At 36.6% G+C, this 13,818-nt stretch overlaps 1 protein-coding gene across 1 annotated transcript; it reads right to left on the reverse strand.

Moving 5' to 3' along the window:
* Window positions 1-6,821: 6,821 nt before the first annotated feature.
* On the reverse strand, window positions 6,822-8,804 carry LOC122058368 (transcription factor bHLH75-like). Its single transcript, XM_042621027.1, has 6 exons — window positions 8,299-8,804; window positions 8,073-8,192; window positions 7,891-7,956; window positions 7,708-7,776; window positions 7,493-7,570; window positions 6,822-7,115 (listed from the first exon to the last, which is right to left on the reverse strand). The coding sequence occupies exons 1-6, from the start codon at window positions 8,698-8,700 to the stop codon at window positions 7,023-7,025; spliced, it is 828 nt and encodes a 275-aa protein (XP_042476961.1). The 5' UTR covers window positions 8,701-8,804; the 3' UTR covers window positions 6,822-7,022.
* Window positions 8,805-13,818: the final 5,014 nt, after the last annotated feature.

Raw genomic sequence — 13,818 nt, forward strand, 5'->3', positions numbered from 1 at the left:
TGTTGAAGTGGATTCTCCGAATAGAATGTGAATTATGGGAGTATGTGACTTGAACTATTGATTGAGCCATGCAGATATAGGATTCCATCTGCCACGTTGGAATTCACAACCAATTATGTCTATTCTAACTACCATAGAGAGGAATCTTTTTTATGATCAAACCAAAAACATTTTGGAGAATCTTTTCTATGATCAAACCCAAAACATTTCTAATTTTTCTTGTTCTATGAAATCTATCTTTTATTGATTTTTTTAATGCTTTTAAAAGTATGAAAACTGGAATCACAACTTTTTAGTTCATATAGAGAATCCTTGAACTCAACAGATGGATCTTTAGCCATTAAACCCACCTTCCTTTGCCATGGTTATGTATTCCTTCTCCATCCCCTCCTTTCCTCCAATCAGATTCATCATGGTCAAGTCCAATCCAAAGGCATCTTTGGCCAACAAATTAGTTTCAGGTGCAACTGGAAGAATTTTCTCCACAAGGACCATCTTACCTCCTTCTGGTAGTACTGCTTTGTAGCAGTTCTACAAAAACCTCAAGCAATGGTCATTGCATCTACAAGTTTTAAGAAAAAACAAATCAGTAATTACTCAAAAATCTAGCAAAATTTTATTGAGGTAACTAATGAATATTAATATCCTCTTGAAGACAAAATAAAGTAATGAAATGAATCATTCAACAAGGCAAACTAGCTCCATTTTAGTGACTCCTGATTCACCTTTATAAAAATAATGTCCCCTGCAACATGCTTCACCCTAAAACAGAAGTCATGCAACAATCCATTTTATGTAAGGCTAATAACTTGAACATAAAGATAGGGAGCTCTTGATCAATCATTCTATTTTGAGTATATAGTGGGCGAGCCTGTGGTGCAATAATTAATTTGCACTGTTGCTACATGTTGATCATAGGTTCAAAACTTGGAAACTATCTCTTCTGCGAAGCAAGGGGTAAGGCTGCATACACTTGCCCTTCCCAGACCATACAGTAGTGGGAGTCTTGCGCACTGGATTGTTTTTAGTATTCTACAATCCGAAAATTGGATAGAGAAATTTTTTGTGACCCAAGAATAATTCATGACCCTAGTGAATCAATGAACTCATAATTAATTAAAAAAATATGGAAACAATGATTCTGTCTAGGAGTAGCCCCTGAGCCAGACCTATGATGGGATGAAATGATTACCCCAAACCCAATAAAGATGAAAATCCCATCCTGGTTGACGCTTTTGCATACACTCCCATTGACCCTCACATTGGTGCAGGGGCCACACTCCAGGAGAGTAAATTCTCCCCAAAAAAATATATAGGGAAGACAAACAATACTTGTCGGCGTTCCCCACACCTAAATACAGCCCCTGCTTTCACGGAGCAAGAGTGTCTTTTCACAACCCCCTGAAACTAAGGGCTGTGTTTGGGCATGGGATTGCGGATAAACCTCCAAATTTGGAAAATTAAAAATTTGCTTAATTGGTTTTCCAACTTCTCATTGCTTTTGATCAAGTAACAAGGACCATGAAAATAGGATTATGGTTTGTATGAGAAAACTGTACCAGTATAAGGAGCAGCAGCTAACACATGTGGAAGATCAAAGTTAACACCCTTAATACTAGTGTACTTAGGAGTGATGAAATCAAGATTCATTCGCCTGATCAAACCCTTTATAAATTTCAAGTTTTTTCCCCCATGAGTTTGATGGATAGGCTAACCTTTGTTTTGTTGAAAACTTCATGGAACTTTGGGTCCAGACCAAGGTACTCAAAGAATTGCATTCCATGGGCCTTATTAGAAGGCCTTCCTCCTTCAAGAGCTGCATCTTTCAAGTGGTAGTACCTATATTCATGTCAAAATGAGAAAAAAAAAAAAGGGAATTAGGAAAAGTTTTGGATATATGTGTTGCACTAACTAGCTTTCCATTTATGCCTTACTGTGATTATTCATGAGCACAACCCATCCGTGGGTTACCCAGATAATTAGGATTGTGTGGATAGGCACATGGTCCCAAGTTCGGTGTGTTGCTGCGCTAGTCTTCTCGAGGATATAATGAAACTTCTTTTTTGATAAAAATGGTTTATTCAATGTTGAGGTGATCATGACAAAATCAAGAATATAATTAAGCGGATGGTATCACATAATGTAGGAAAGTACAAAATGAATATTTTATTAGTGTCTTGATGCATGATGCAGTGGAAGTTAATTTGAAAGTTGAATTACCAAAATAAAAAGAGAAGGATAGAGTTCTTTTTCACCCATGGTGAAGAGCGAATCTCTTAATCCATGACTTTAAATGGTTGGATGAGATTCTTAAAATAGTGTCAAGACAATTTTTGTATAATGGAGGGTCAAGGAAATAATGACACCTAATTACCAGAATCACTTCCCCAATGGAAAAAAAAAAAAAAAAAACTAGCAAATAGGCTCGTTGGTAGCTCTTGATTCATGTGAGTCAATCGGTTCATGCCCTACAACACCAAGGTGAATCATGAATTAGTAGTAGCCTAGGCAATGCTTTGCTTCTCTCTCTCTCTCTCTCTCTCTCTCTCTCTCTCTCTCTCTCTCTCTCTCTCATAGTTTTATAAGTCTTACCATGGATCGCCAATTTTTCAACCATTATGTAATGTTTTTTGCCCATGATGCCTCAAACAAGATTGATGCTCATGAATGGCAAAAAGTTTGACTCTGTTCCTAATTTCCATGTGCAAAAGTTCCTCTCTGATAGACAATGTCACTAATATTGCATATGGGTTCTTATATTAGCTTTCGAAATGAATTGAGGTCTTCATTAAAACGTTCAGACGTAGGGCCTGTTTGATTTTGTTTCTGCTGTTTCTAACAGTTTTTTTCTGTTTTCATGTTAAGAAGTGAATTTTTGAATTGCTAAAAGGTGTTTGATTTTTTCGTTTCCCGAAACGTTTTCAACAATATAGTTAGGTTCAAGACATAAGCAAAAGCATGACGTTGTAGGTATGTAGCTCATGAGTGAAGGCACGATGTTGGAGTTAGAGGTATGCTTCATTGAGATGAGCTTCAAAAGATGAAGGCAGTCCGGAACTGTGAGCTTCGCACAACCAAGTTCGAGTTGCCACTTCTTGATAGCGAGAAGTTTCAACAATGGGTTGGGATTGCTGTAGGTCAAGTGAAGTATCGGGTTTTTCATAACTTTTGTCCCACCCATTTGTTTCTAGAAACAAAAAAATAAGTCTTACTTGTTTCTCCATTCCTGTTTCTAGATACTGGAATAGGCATAAATTTCTATTTCTATTTCGAAAAAAAAGTGAAACGAAACAAAAAAATCAAACAGTTTTTGGGGTGTTTTCCCATTTCTGAGCACAGAAAAACGGGAAAACAGGTTTCTGATATCAAAATCAAACGGACCCATAATAGTCTCCTTCGATCTCGAATTTCCACTTATTTTAATTGAGGGCTTGTAAGGGTTTAAAGGTTGTTTAATCATAAATTGGTGACTGATTGTCTCCTTTAATTGATATAATAAATTGGATAACATGGCTACCATATATTGATTTTCTTCATATAATAAATGGATCGCTCTCTATATTCTCTTCACTTTATTTTCTTTTTTTTTTCATCCATTTTAGCTAGGGTTTGGATCTAGTTACACTAAGTTTAACAAGTTTAATTGAAGATTTCATAAGAGTGAATAAGCAAAGAAATTGTCTACCAAAGTACCAAGAAAATGGGAGGCAGCTCATAAGCTCTACTGTAAATTTAGATCTACCTCAATCGATTCTAATCCGATTGAATTTGTCAGAATCGACGGGAATTGACAAAAACCTTAGAAAATGGAATCAGGAATAAGAAGTAAATATTTTTGCATATCTTTAACCTTAGGATTTTCATATCAACACCCCTTGAGATGTCAAATAATATATGACACACTTTTTCTTTCAAAGATGGTATAATGCTGTCATTTCATTTGCGTATAGAGAGCATATGTGACATTTCTTGAAATGATATAATAGTAAGTCACTTTCAAATTATTTGAAAATCATTTTCTATCTTCAACATGGCGAAAGTGTTGAGGAAGATTGCACGATCATAAGGAAGAAACCAAGTAAACAATCACACACAATCTGAGGAATTTAACGTAGTTTAGCATGAATGTTTGCAATTATTAAAGCTGCACGGGAAAGCTTCCACTATTTTATGTAGATTTATATAGAACAAAATTGAAAAATATACACTTTAATTTGCCAAATTTCTTTTCTTTGTTGCGAGATAGTATATTCGAGCTAAGCATGAAATCTCAGATTCATGGTCTGTTCAAGTATTCAACAGTTCAAGTTTAATAGAACTTCCTCAAAATAAAAGTCTCTACATTGTATACAATAATGGAATGTATTGTAGTAGTGATAGTTAAAGTAGTGGTACTAATAAGAAAATAAAAAAAAGCCCACATTCTTCCAACACTGTTGCTGCACTAGTATTGAAAAAGATTTCTGAGTAGCTAACAACCTGAAGCACTTCTAAGTTTAAAAGTTTGATAATGGAATACACTTTGGATCCTTGAACTTGCCCACAGTAGTCATTGCTGTCTTTCCATCAACTTCACTTATAAGTAAACAATTTTCCAATGGGAGACATATGTGACTCTCAAATCTAAATTGGGAATATGATCTATCCATTTAGTTAGTGTAAGGGTCCCATATTTCTTCCTTGTGCATGCATGCTGAAGAGAGAGAATAGCTAGTCAAAAGGGAGTCAAAGGAAAAGGAGGTATAAAAGATGCTTTAGAAGTTCATTTCAGGGGTTTGAGAACCCACATTACCCATACTCTTGTGGGCATTGTGTGGCCATTCAAGCTGTCCTCCTCTCTGTCCCAAATCTATGGATGCAGTGCACCTGGCTTATTCTCTCCCCTTTAATCAACCCCACACCCCGGGGAAAAAAAAAAAACTCATTCTATACAAGTTTCCTTTTTCTTATCATCATCATCTAGGGAAATCTAATAGTACTACATTTGTGGGCCTTATTACACTTGGATAGGTAGTCCTAACAGTATAGTTTATGAATGATTTAGGCTTTTATAGTCCCATGGTGATTAAGAGGTGATTGTCAAATGATATGTTTTTGAAAAGTAACTAACTCCAGTGAAATGGAAGTATTATCACTTAATAGATGAAACCAGTAAGGTTATGCTGTACATTGATGAGTGCTATCACTTTTATCTGAAGTGACATAAACAAGACTCACATATTACATATATCTAATTATTTGATCTAAAGGGCCCATCTACTTGGAGCTCTGTCTTTTATCCTTTGTTCCATTCTCATTGGCAATCAAAATCTAATGTAGTTTTCTTTGTGGGTCATCCAAGGTTGGGTTATCAGGACCTGCTGATCCACCAACATGTTCAGTTTGTTTGTTTGTTTTTCATTCTTTCCTTCAACAACTGTTTTGTGAATTGAAAAGAAAACTAAAACATTTTTTTTTTCTTAGTTTGTATTCTCAGCCAGATTGAAATTTGGTTAACAAATTGGCTGTACTTAAATTTGAATCTAACATCAAATCACTTGATTTGTTATTGAATCTCCCTAAGTTCAGTTGATTATTCAACTAAATGTCATTTGTCTTGTTATAATCAATTCCAACAACATACCCACACCCAACCCATGAACCAAAATAGATTCATAGTTTGCCGTGGGTTATGGAGAAATGTGGCAACTATGTTTCATGGACCCCAGATTTGAGTCCTTGCAACTAGAGGTGGCACTTTGTTAGGTGAGGGTAATGGGTTAATTACATGATTCATTTTGGACCTGAACCAATCAAAACTGGCCAGTCGGAGTAGCCTGAAACCGTGCGGTTTGGTGAGTAGTTTTCTACCTCTATCCTCATCACAAGAGGAACTGTATGAAAACATTCTGGCTGGACCATACTCTCATATTCAACTAGGTAATGGTATAAGGTATATGCCTCTGAGGTTCTGATGTTTAGTGACCCTTACAATCGGTCTAGTCTACTTCTTGTAATCACTCATTCTTATGAATGATCCCACTTTCGAAAACTCAAGGACCTTATATGCCTTCATATACCAGTTGGGCCTGTCCACTCAATAACTTAAAAAGCATTTTTGTTGGATACTTCAATTCTCTCTCTCTATTTTGGACCCATGTAGCCGACCCCATTAAGTTGGGATGAGGTTATGATTGTTGTTGTTGTTGTTGTACTTCAATTCTCTCTCTAGTGGGTGAACCTGTGGTGCAACTGCTAAGTTGCACTATTGCAACATGTTGGTCACAGATTTGAAACTTGGAAACAGCCTCACCTGCAAAGCAGGAGGTAAGCTGCACACATTAGCCCCTCCCAGATCCTGCACTAGTGGGAGCCTCGTGCACTGGGTTGCTCTCTCTCTCTTCTCTCTCTCTCTCTCTCTCTCTCTCTCTCTCTCTCTCTCTCTCTCTCTCTCTCTCTCTCTCTCTCACAGACACACACACACACACATACACACAGAGTTTAGGGCAACTGTGGCATAATATCCTTGATATAGGGCTCAATAATCTTCCCCCAATCCCCTCACTCAGCTAATTGAAAAGTGATAGATATGACTATAGCTGTTTAGTTTTAAATTTTGGGTTATTAACCTAACTTTCTTCATTGTTTTCTCATGAAAAAATCAGCATAACATAACAAAGCTCGAGTCCAATCAAGTCAGATTATGCCTAACCTCTGTCCATGCCGATTGCCGACATGGCTACAACTTGCAATCCATTGTTTGTTTATACTAACAGTCACCACTTAATGTGAAATATCTGTTTTAGACCAAAGTTAAGTTAAACCAAGAAGATGAAGACAAATGAGGCTAATCCAGTGATCCTTCATTATTGAATCATAAGTTAAATCCCTTCCCTATTGGGGGTATCACAAGTTTCCTCTATGATATGTATAACATGAATAGGAGATAGATTTGATTGAGAGGATAGAAGAGAAGAGGAATTGCATGATTATGTGGTCACCATAAGTCCATGACATTGGGAAGTCAAGAGACACAAGTACAGTCAAAAAGGCCATGTTGAGTGGAAGCAAGTGAAACCTCCATAGCCTTCTCTCATCAACGTCTCCACCTCTTGTGCCTCATATGCATTTGTCCCCTGCAACACAAACAATCCAAAATTTCATATTATTCCTTTTTACAGACATAAACACATATATTTCAGTAATATCACATTGTTCCCTCTCAGGTTTATTGATGATAATTCCTTTAGCATTCATTTTTTTGTCACCCCAGTGCAGTGACACAACATAAGGCCACCAAAGGGTATGTCGATAATTTTAATAGGTTATCCAAATTACCAAAATGGATCTAATAGGTAAGCTACTGATGCTAGTGGGTGCTGTTGAGAGAAAAGTGTCTACAGAACTTCTGAATTCCCATACAAGTTCAAGTATGGCTCTTCCATTGGCCCAAGTCATGTTTGGTTAAGTACCCACTCACACCTAAGACTACATAAAACTGTTGAAAATGCACCTGCATTGTTTCCAGGACGTCCATATCTGGGTTGTACTCATGGGCAGAACTTGCAGCAGAAAGCTTCATAGAAAGAAACTACAGAAAAAAAAAACAAGAAGATAAACTGATTAGAACTCATTCAATTAATATTCTCTCTTAATCCCTCCCACCAAAAAAAAAAAAACTTAAAATTCTCAATATGAAAATTTCTTTAGTATTCTATCTTAGCTCACCTCAACCTGATTCTGTAATGACTGAACATAATTGATAATCTCATCCAACATAACAGCCATTCCCATCGTCTGACGATCAATTATCACGAATCAGAAAAAATAATGAATTACAATGTTCTTAAGGGGGGAGGGGGGAGAAAGAAAGAAATCACTAACAGAAAGAATGATAGCATTTGGATATACCTTGTAGCACCCTGGAACCAAGTCTTGCAAGCATCTTAGTCTCTCATTGATTTTTTCTCTCCTCACCTGATCCACAAGAATGTGCCAGATTCAATTCCATAAGTATCCTTTCTTAAAGTTACTTTTATGTCTTTTAAAGAAAAAGAAGAAAAAAAAGGTTCCCCTGACAAACTCAAACTTACCCTCTCTGCTAAACTGTGGTTATCAGTAGCTTGGCCTCTTCTTGCTCTCACATGAATCACCTCCTTAGGCTTCTCCCCTACTTTGTCGTTGCTTCTCCCTCTCTTTCCTTTCCCTAAGCTCTGCTAGTATTAAAATCAAAGTATTATATGAACTCAGTCTCTCACAAAAGGCACACAAACTAAATGAGGAAAAAAAAAAAAAGCAGAAGAAAGAGAGTGACCATACATTCTTTCTCTTAATCTTTTCATTTCTGTTCAACCCTGTTTCAGAAACAGGGGTAGAAGAATTCCCTGAGCTACTCTCTGACACTGCCATTGTTTTCTGCTTCTTACTTTCAGGGAAAACATCTCCAGCTGAAGCCATGAACTGAGCAATTGGAGCCACATCAGGACCATTTGAATGATACAGCCCAGGAAGACTATCAGCAAATTGCATCGCTAATTCAGGTTGCTGTTGAGGGAATAAATTATCACTTGAGAAACCCATGAAACTCTGTAAGCTCAAATTGAGATTCTCTAAACCATTTGGATTAAGTTCTGCAAAATGGTTTGTTAGCTCCATATTGGAGTCAATGTCTAAGAATGTGAAGGGCTTGAACCTCTGTGAATCTCCTGAAAACTCATCCATGGAAGTTGAATTACAGAGCTTCTGAGAGAGAAACCCAATAGGTGTTTAAATAAGGGGAGCTTGTGAGAGGAATTTATATTTTATAGACCATTACATATACAGTTGGAGACTTGGGAGTTATGCCATAGGCCTACTATTTCCTCCTTTTTCAGGTTTCTTCCCCCTATGGGATGGTAAGGTACGAAGAAAATAGAGAAGCATTGGAGAGAGTGGGTCCACGTGGCTGCCCAGCTTCTATGGTTGTGTTCCCTCTGTGGGACCCACATCTGGAGGTATATCTATATAAATACATAAAATACTAACCAAGGAATGTTAGTGCATCTGTGCATGGCAACAGAATTGTTTGGAAGTTATACGAACCCATAATTTCAGAACAATACAAGGTGGGTTGTGGCCAATGGGCTCCATCGGCTTAGTGATGCAATCATCTTTTTTTTTGGTTAAATAGTGATCCAATTATCAAGTTCAAATAGTTCAAGAGATCAGATAGGTTGAACCAATGAACCGGGGCCAATCAACGATTTTCTATTACAACACGGTTTGGGTTGTATTGAACCAATATCGAGCTTAAATTAGAAAACAGACCACTTTGGATCATAAACTTATCCGAATAGTTTCATGCTGGAATGGGATCCTCTCAAGTGCGCCAGCCCCTCTCAGTATATTCTCAATCAACAACAGATAATACAGGAAAATACAATGTGAAATTAGGAGAGAAATGGGTATTAGGCGAATTTTTTCTAATAGATGTATTAGGTAATTACCACAGAAATTGAGTTTCGTTCAAGTTGGTCAAATGGCAAAACAAAACATTGAGAAATCCAAGACTACCTAGAAGATGCACAAGACTAGCAATGGGGTTCATGGAGATAGATGGGAAGTAAGTGTATATATGGCACGCAGTCACTTTGAATATTACGACTCTCCTCGCCTTCCCCAGACCCCGTAGTGGTAGGAGCGTCGTTCAATTGGTATGCCCTTTTTAACCCTAGTGGATTTCGAATTAACTTGACCGATTCAGCTGATTTCAATCTAATTTTTTAAACCATGATGCAAAGATAATTCATATGGTTATTTATCAGTTACTTTTTGTAAATTGCAAACAAACAATCACGCAAGGATTTATATGATTGGCAAAATTGCCTACGTCCATGATGAGATGAGATTTTCTTCACTATCAATGATGAAGAAAGTTATAGTCTCTCATCCTCATGCCTCTTTCAGATTTTAGAGAATGAAACCTCACTACATACTTATAGTGAAATCTACATAAAGACACATTATCCAATACCCATGTAACCCAAAAAAAATTTCCTTATGGGACAGGGGCTACCAACACCCGACCCCCTCTTTGGGGCACCAATTCATCAAAGCCCTAGTAACAAAGATAACACATAAGATGGTATGATTCCTCCGGGCCTTAAATCCACAAGCTTTTAGCAGCCCTTTAGAATCGACAAAATACAAGACACCATACCCCAACATTGTAATTGTTGCTTTCGCAACGCCCGGACCAAGAAATTTTTGAAGCCTGAATCCTTTTCATATTTGTAGCAATAAAGGATCTCTTTCTGCATAAGCAATTAATTTGATCCGTCTTCTTTTTTTTTTTGGAAAACCTGTCCTACCATTCTGATATCTGTATGGTACGCCCTAGTTGCATTGAACCCATAAGAAGAGGCAAGTTTTTGGTGCATTCCATTACAATTGGATTCCAAAATTAGTAAAATATCTTGTGTGGTCAGAATCCAAAACAAAGAAAAAATCTCATCTTTTCACTTCTCACTTGTAGTTTTCCAATCTTCATTTACGCATCAAAGATTTTAGTTTGACATATGCATAGCATAATTGGAGAAAGTATCTCAGAATTAGAGAAACTCACTCACCTTTGATGTGTTATAGTACTGAACCAAACTTTCCTCTTTTTTATGCTCTTGATTGTCACATTCAAAGACCCATATAAGTGGTAATTGAGGTTGAAATGATATGAGTTAGTACACTGAGAATAAAAGCTAATTCAGCAAAGTAGATATGGAAATTCAAATTTTATATTTTTTTCTATTTTTATTTTTCATACACCAACTTCTCAAGGATATTTTTTGAGCATTGGGAAGGCAATCTTCAATTCAATGTAATGAGCCCATAACTCACTTGTCTCTCTCCTTTGAATTCAAGTCTGCAATATATCTACCAATTCACTTTCCATGGTAAGACGTTATTTCTAATGATAAGAGGCAGTTTCTTCATTTTCCTTCATTGGATTCTCATGGGATCACATCGTTAGGGTCATCTCTCCTCTTATTAATATTTATAGTTGGGACATTAGGTTATGGTTAGCGACAATCAATGTTGATTGTCCTTAATATTAGGGATGTGACATCTGAGATTATGGTTAGAGAACATCTGCTATCATTGTAGGGGCCGGCATAGTGGTGAGGAATGACATGCATAGTCTCAGTCTTGTCCCTAGTATGACCTTAGATGGTGCTTATTAGAAGGCATGTAATTTAGCTGAGATTTTTATAACTTGCTGAATTGTGCCTCATTCTTGTTATTCTCATTTCCGTACTCTCATCTTTCTTTCTCATCTCTTCTTTCTTATCTCTCATCTTTCCATCTCTTCCTACCCCCTTTTTTGTTTAGACCTTTTTTTTTTTTTTTTTTTTTTGTATGAATCCATATAGCCGACCCCATTAAGTTGGAATAAAGTTGAGTTTGTTATTGTTGTTGTGATTGTCTCTTCTTTCCTTTCCTTTATGGGAAGGTTGGTTTTGTTATGAAGAAGGCAGTTCTAGATCACAAGAATTATGAATGTCCTACGCTTACCTTATTGCTGAAAGTTGATGGACACTAAGTACATTTAGGCTTTTTTTCTAAATAATGTGTTTTTTTTTTTAAATGATCATCTTCCATTGTAGAAGAAATTATTTGTCATTCTAATTTACATTAGCCTCACTAGTTGTGGTTCGAGCCATTCTTACATGAAGGATAGTTGGTCAGGAACCCATAAAAGAGGTGATGCATGGAGACATACCACTTAGTGTGGTGTGAGTACATCAAAAACTTCTCAGCATCTCCAGTAAGGAGGTTGATGGAATCATGCTTTAAAGAATCGGAATGGAATCGGAGGAATCTATCGATTTAAATCGGAATTGATATACCCCAATTCTGGTTCAGCTGAGTCCTCTTTGATCTATATTTTTGACAATTTTTCTTTCTTTTAGTCGTTTAAATAATAGAAAATCAATTAAGCTCCTCTCTTTTAGCAAAATTCATGAGACTTTTGACTAAAAAAGTTACAATGAAAACTCCTTTGTCATAGTTAGATCTATAAGGCTTTTTTTTGTTGTGGTTGAGCGTGTCTTGTATTTTATAGATGCACAAATTAATTATATTCGGGAAAAGATTGGATATGCCATTGGTATATAGTAAGCTAGCACCCACTACATCTATCTCTCTGCCTTTCCCCATTTGAAATGACCCACATATCCTTCATTTATGATATCCCATCATGGCATCATGTGCCCCCATTGGTGGTGTTTACTAGCTTACCGTACACCAGCAGCATTCCTATCCCTCTCCCTTAGTAGTAGCTATGTATTTGTAATTGGATCGGATTTTGATCCAATACATGTACAAGATAAAATTGTAATTTCCTAGAGATTAGGGTTTTAGCCTTATAGGATTTCCTGTATGTTGCCTCTCAAGGAAAACCCTAATGAGAAGAGGATATCACATTGTGATGGGCAGAGTAGCGTAGAGTGTTTTTTGAAGATCACATTGTGAGGTGCCGAGTGATGTAGAGTGTTTTTCTCTTATAACAATTATTATTGTATTGGTTGAAACTAGACTCCGGTTTCTCCTTCAATATGAAACACTTTTGATGAGACTTAGAACGGGATAAAGTTGAAAATTAGTTGTTGGTAAACTGATATTGAGGGCAATCAGTACTCTAATGAAAATTTTTTCAGAGACAAGGAAGCAATAGTATTTGGAAGCCCTAGAGAGTTGAGTCTTATAATCTTTTTCCCCTATCACTTATAATCTCCTTTGGAGTACTACTCTTGTGTTGAAGGCTGCAATTGCCCCTTCCTTCTCATGAAGAACTTTTCAAGGAGAGCACCTATTTGCTTGCACTCGAAAACTTTCGATTCTTATTACTCGATCCTTAATGAATTATGATGGTGCATTGTGTGAGCTTGTTCGGCTCAACTCTTTATACTAATCCAAATTTTAAAGTGTTTACTACTTTATATCTGCATTTTGATAATAGAGTTGTCACAAACTAGTAAAAATGATGAATGTACAATTTTGTCCACACACTGTGCGGAAAAACAATTATGAATGTTCAATCCCCCCCCCCTAACACACACAAAAGAAATAATGTTTGTCAACACATACATATGCATGTTATGGAGAAGAGTTTTATGTGGGGGAATATTGATTCCCATATGTGCGCAAAGACCAATGTGAACGCACGAGGAAACATCCACAGAAAAATCATTTTCCCTTTAATAGGGGACGAGTCGGTTTTTTTTTTTTTTTTTTTTTTTTAAGAGCAAAATATTAGTACTTAAAGGTTCATACAACGCATATCTAACCTAACTATATACTGTTTGGCTTCAATAGTCTGTAAGTCTACACTTAAGTTCCTTATTATACTATTATTAGTTTTAATATAAAAATGGGGTTAAATGAGTAGCTGTCCATCTCTCTTCGTAAAGATATTAAAATACTATAATTAAGTAGAGGGATAGTATTTAGGTTCCATTGCAACACTGACCCTATTTCATCTCGATCACTCCATACTGCATCCATCTTCACGCTCATTTCTCTTGCCATGCGGATACCCTTGAGCAGTCATATAACTACTCCTTCACGAGCTGGTCAATTTGCCACCCCATGTGTCATAGGGGAACAAATCCTCTACATAATATATTTTCCCTATATATGTATATACATATCCATTCCCTTTTTAACGAAGATAACAAGATGGAATTTTGGTTCCACTTTTATTTAATTTCTCTTCAATGAGGTGCTCACCCCAGTTAATCTGGCAATATTGTAAGAACAAAAATAAAGGAATCACACATTCACAACCGCAACGCTGCCGTCTAA

The sequence above is a fragment of the Macadamia integrifolia genome, chromosome 12, assembly GCF_013358625.1.
Source record: "Macadamia integrifolia cultivar HAES 741 chromosome 12, SCU_Mint_v3, whole genome shotgun sequence".
Lineage (NCBI taxonomy): Eukaryota > Viridiplantae > Streptophyta > Magnoliopsida > Proteales > Proteaceae > Macadamia > Macadamia integrifolia.

Coding starts and splice junctions, on each gene's coding strand:
- LOC122058368 (XM_042621027.1), bottom strand. CDS start 8,700: ATGGATGAGTTTTCAGGAGATTCACAGAGGTTCAAGCCCTTCACATTC. Junction 7,777..7,890: donor TGGTTCCAGGGTGCTACAAG/GTATATCCAAAT, acceptor ATTGATCGTCAG/ACGATGGGAATGGCTGTTAT. Junction 7,571..7,707: donor CATTACAGAATCAGGTTGAG/GTGAGCTAAGAT, acceptor TTTTTTCTGTAG/TTTCTTTCTATGAAGCTTTC.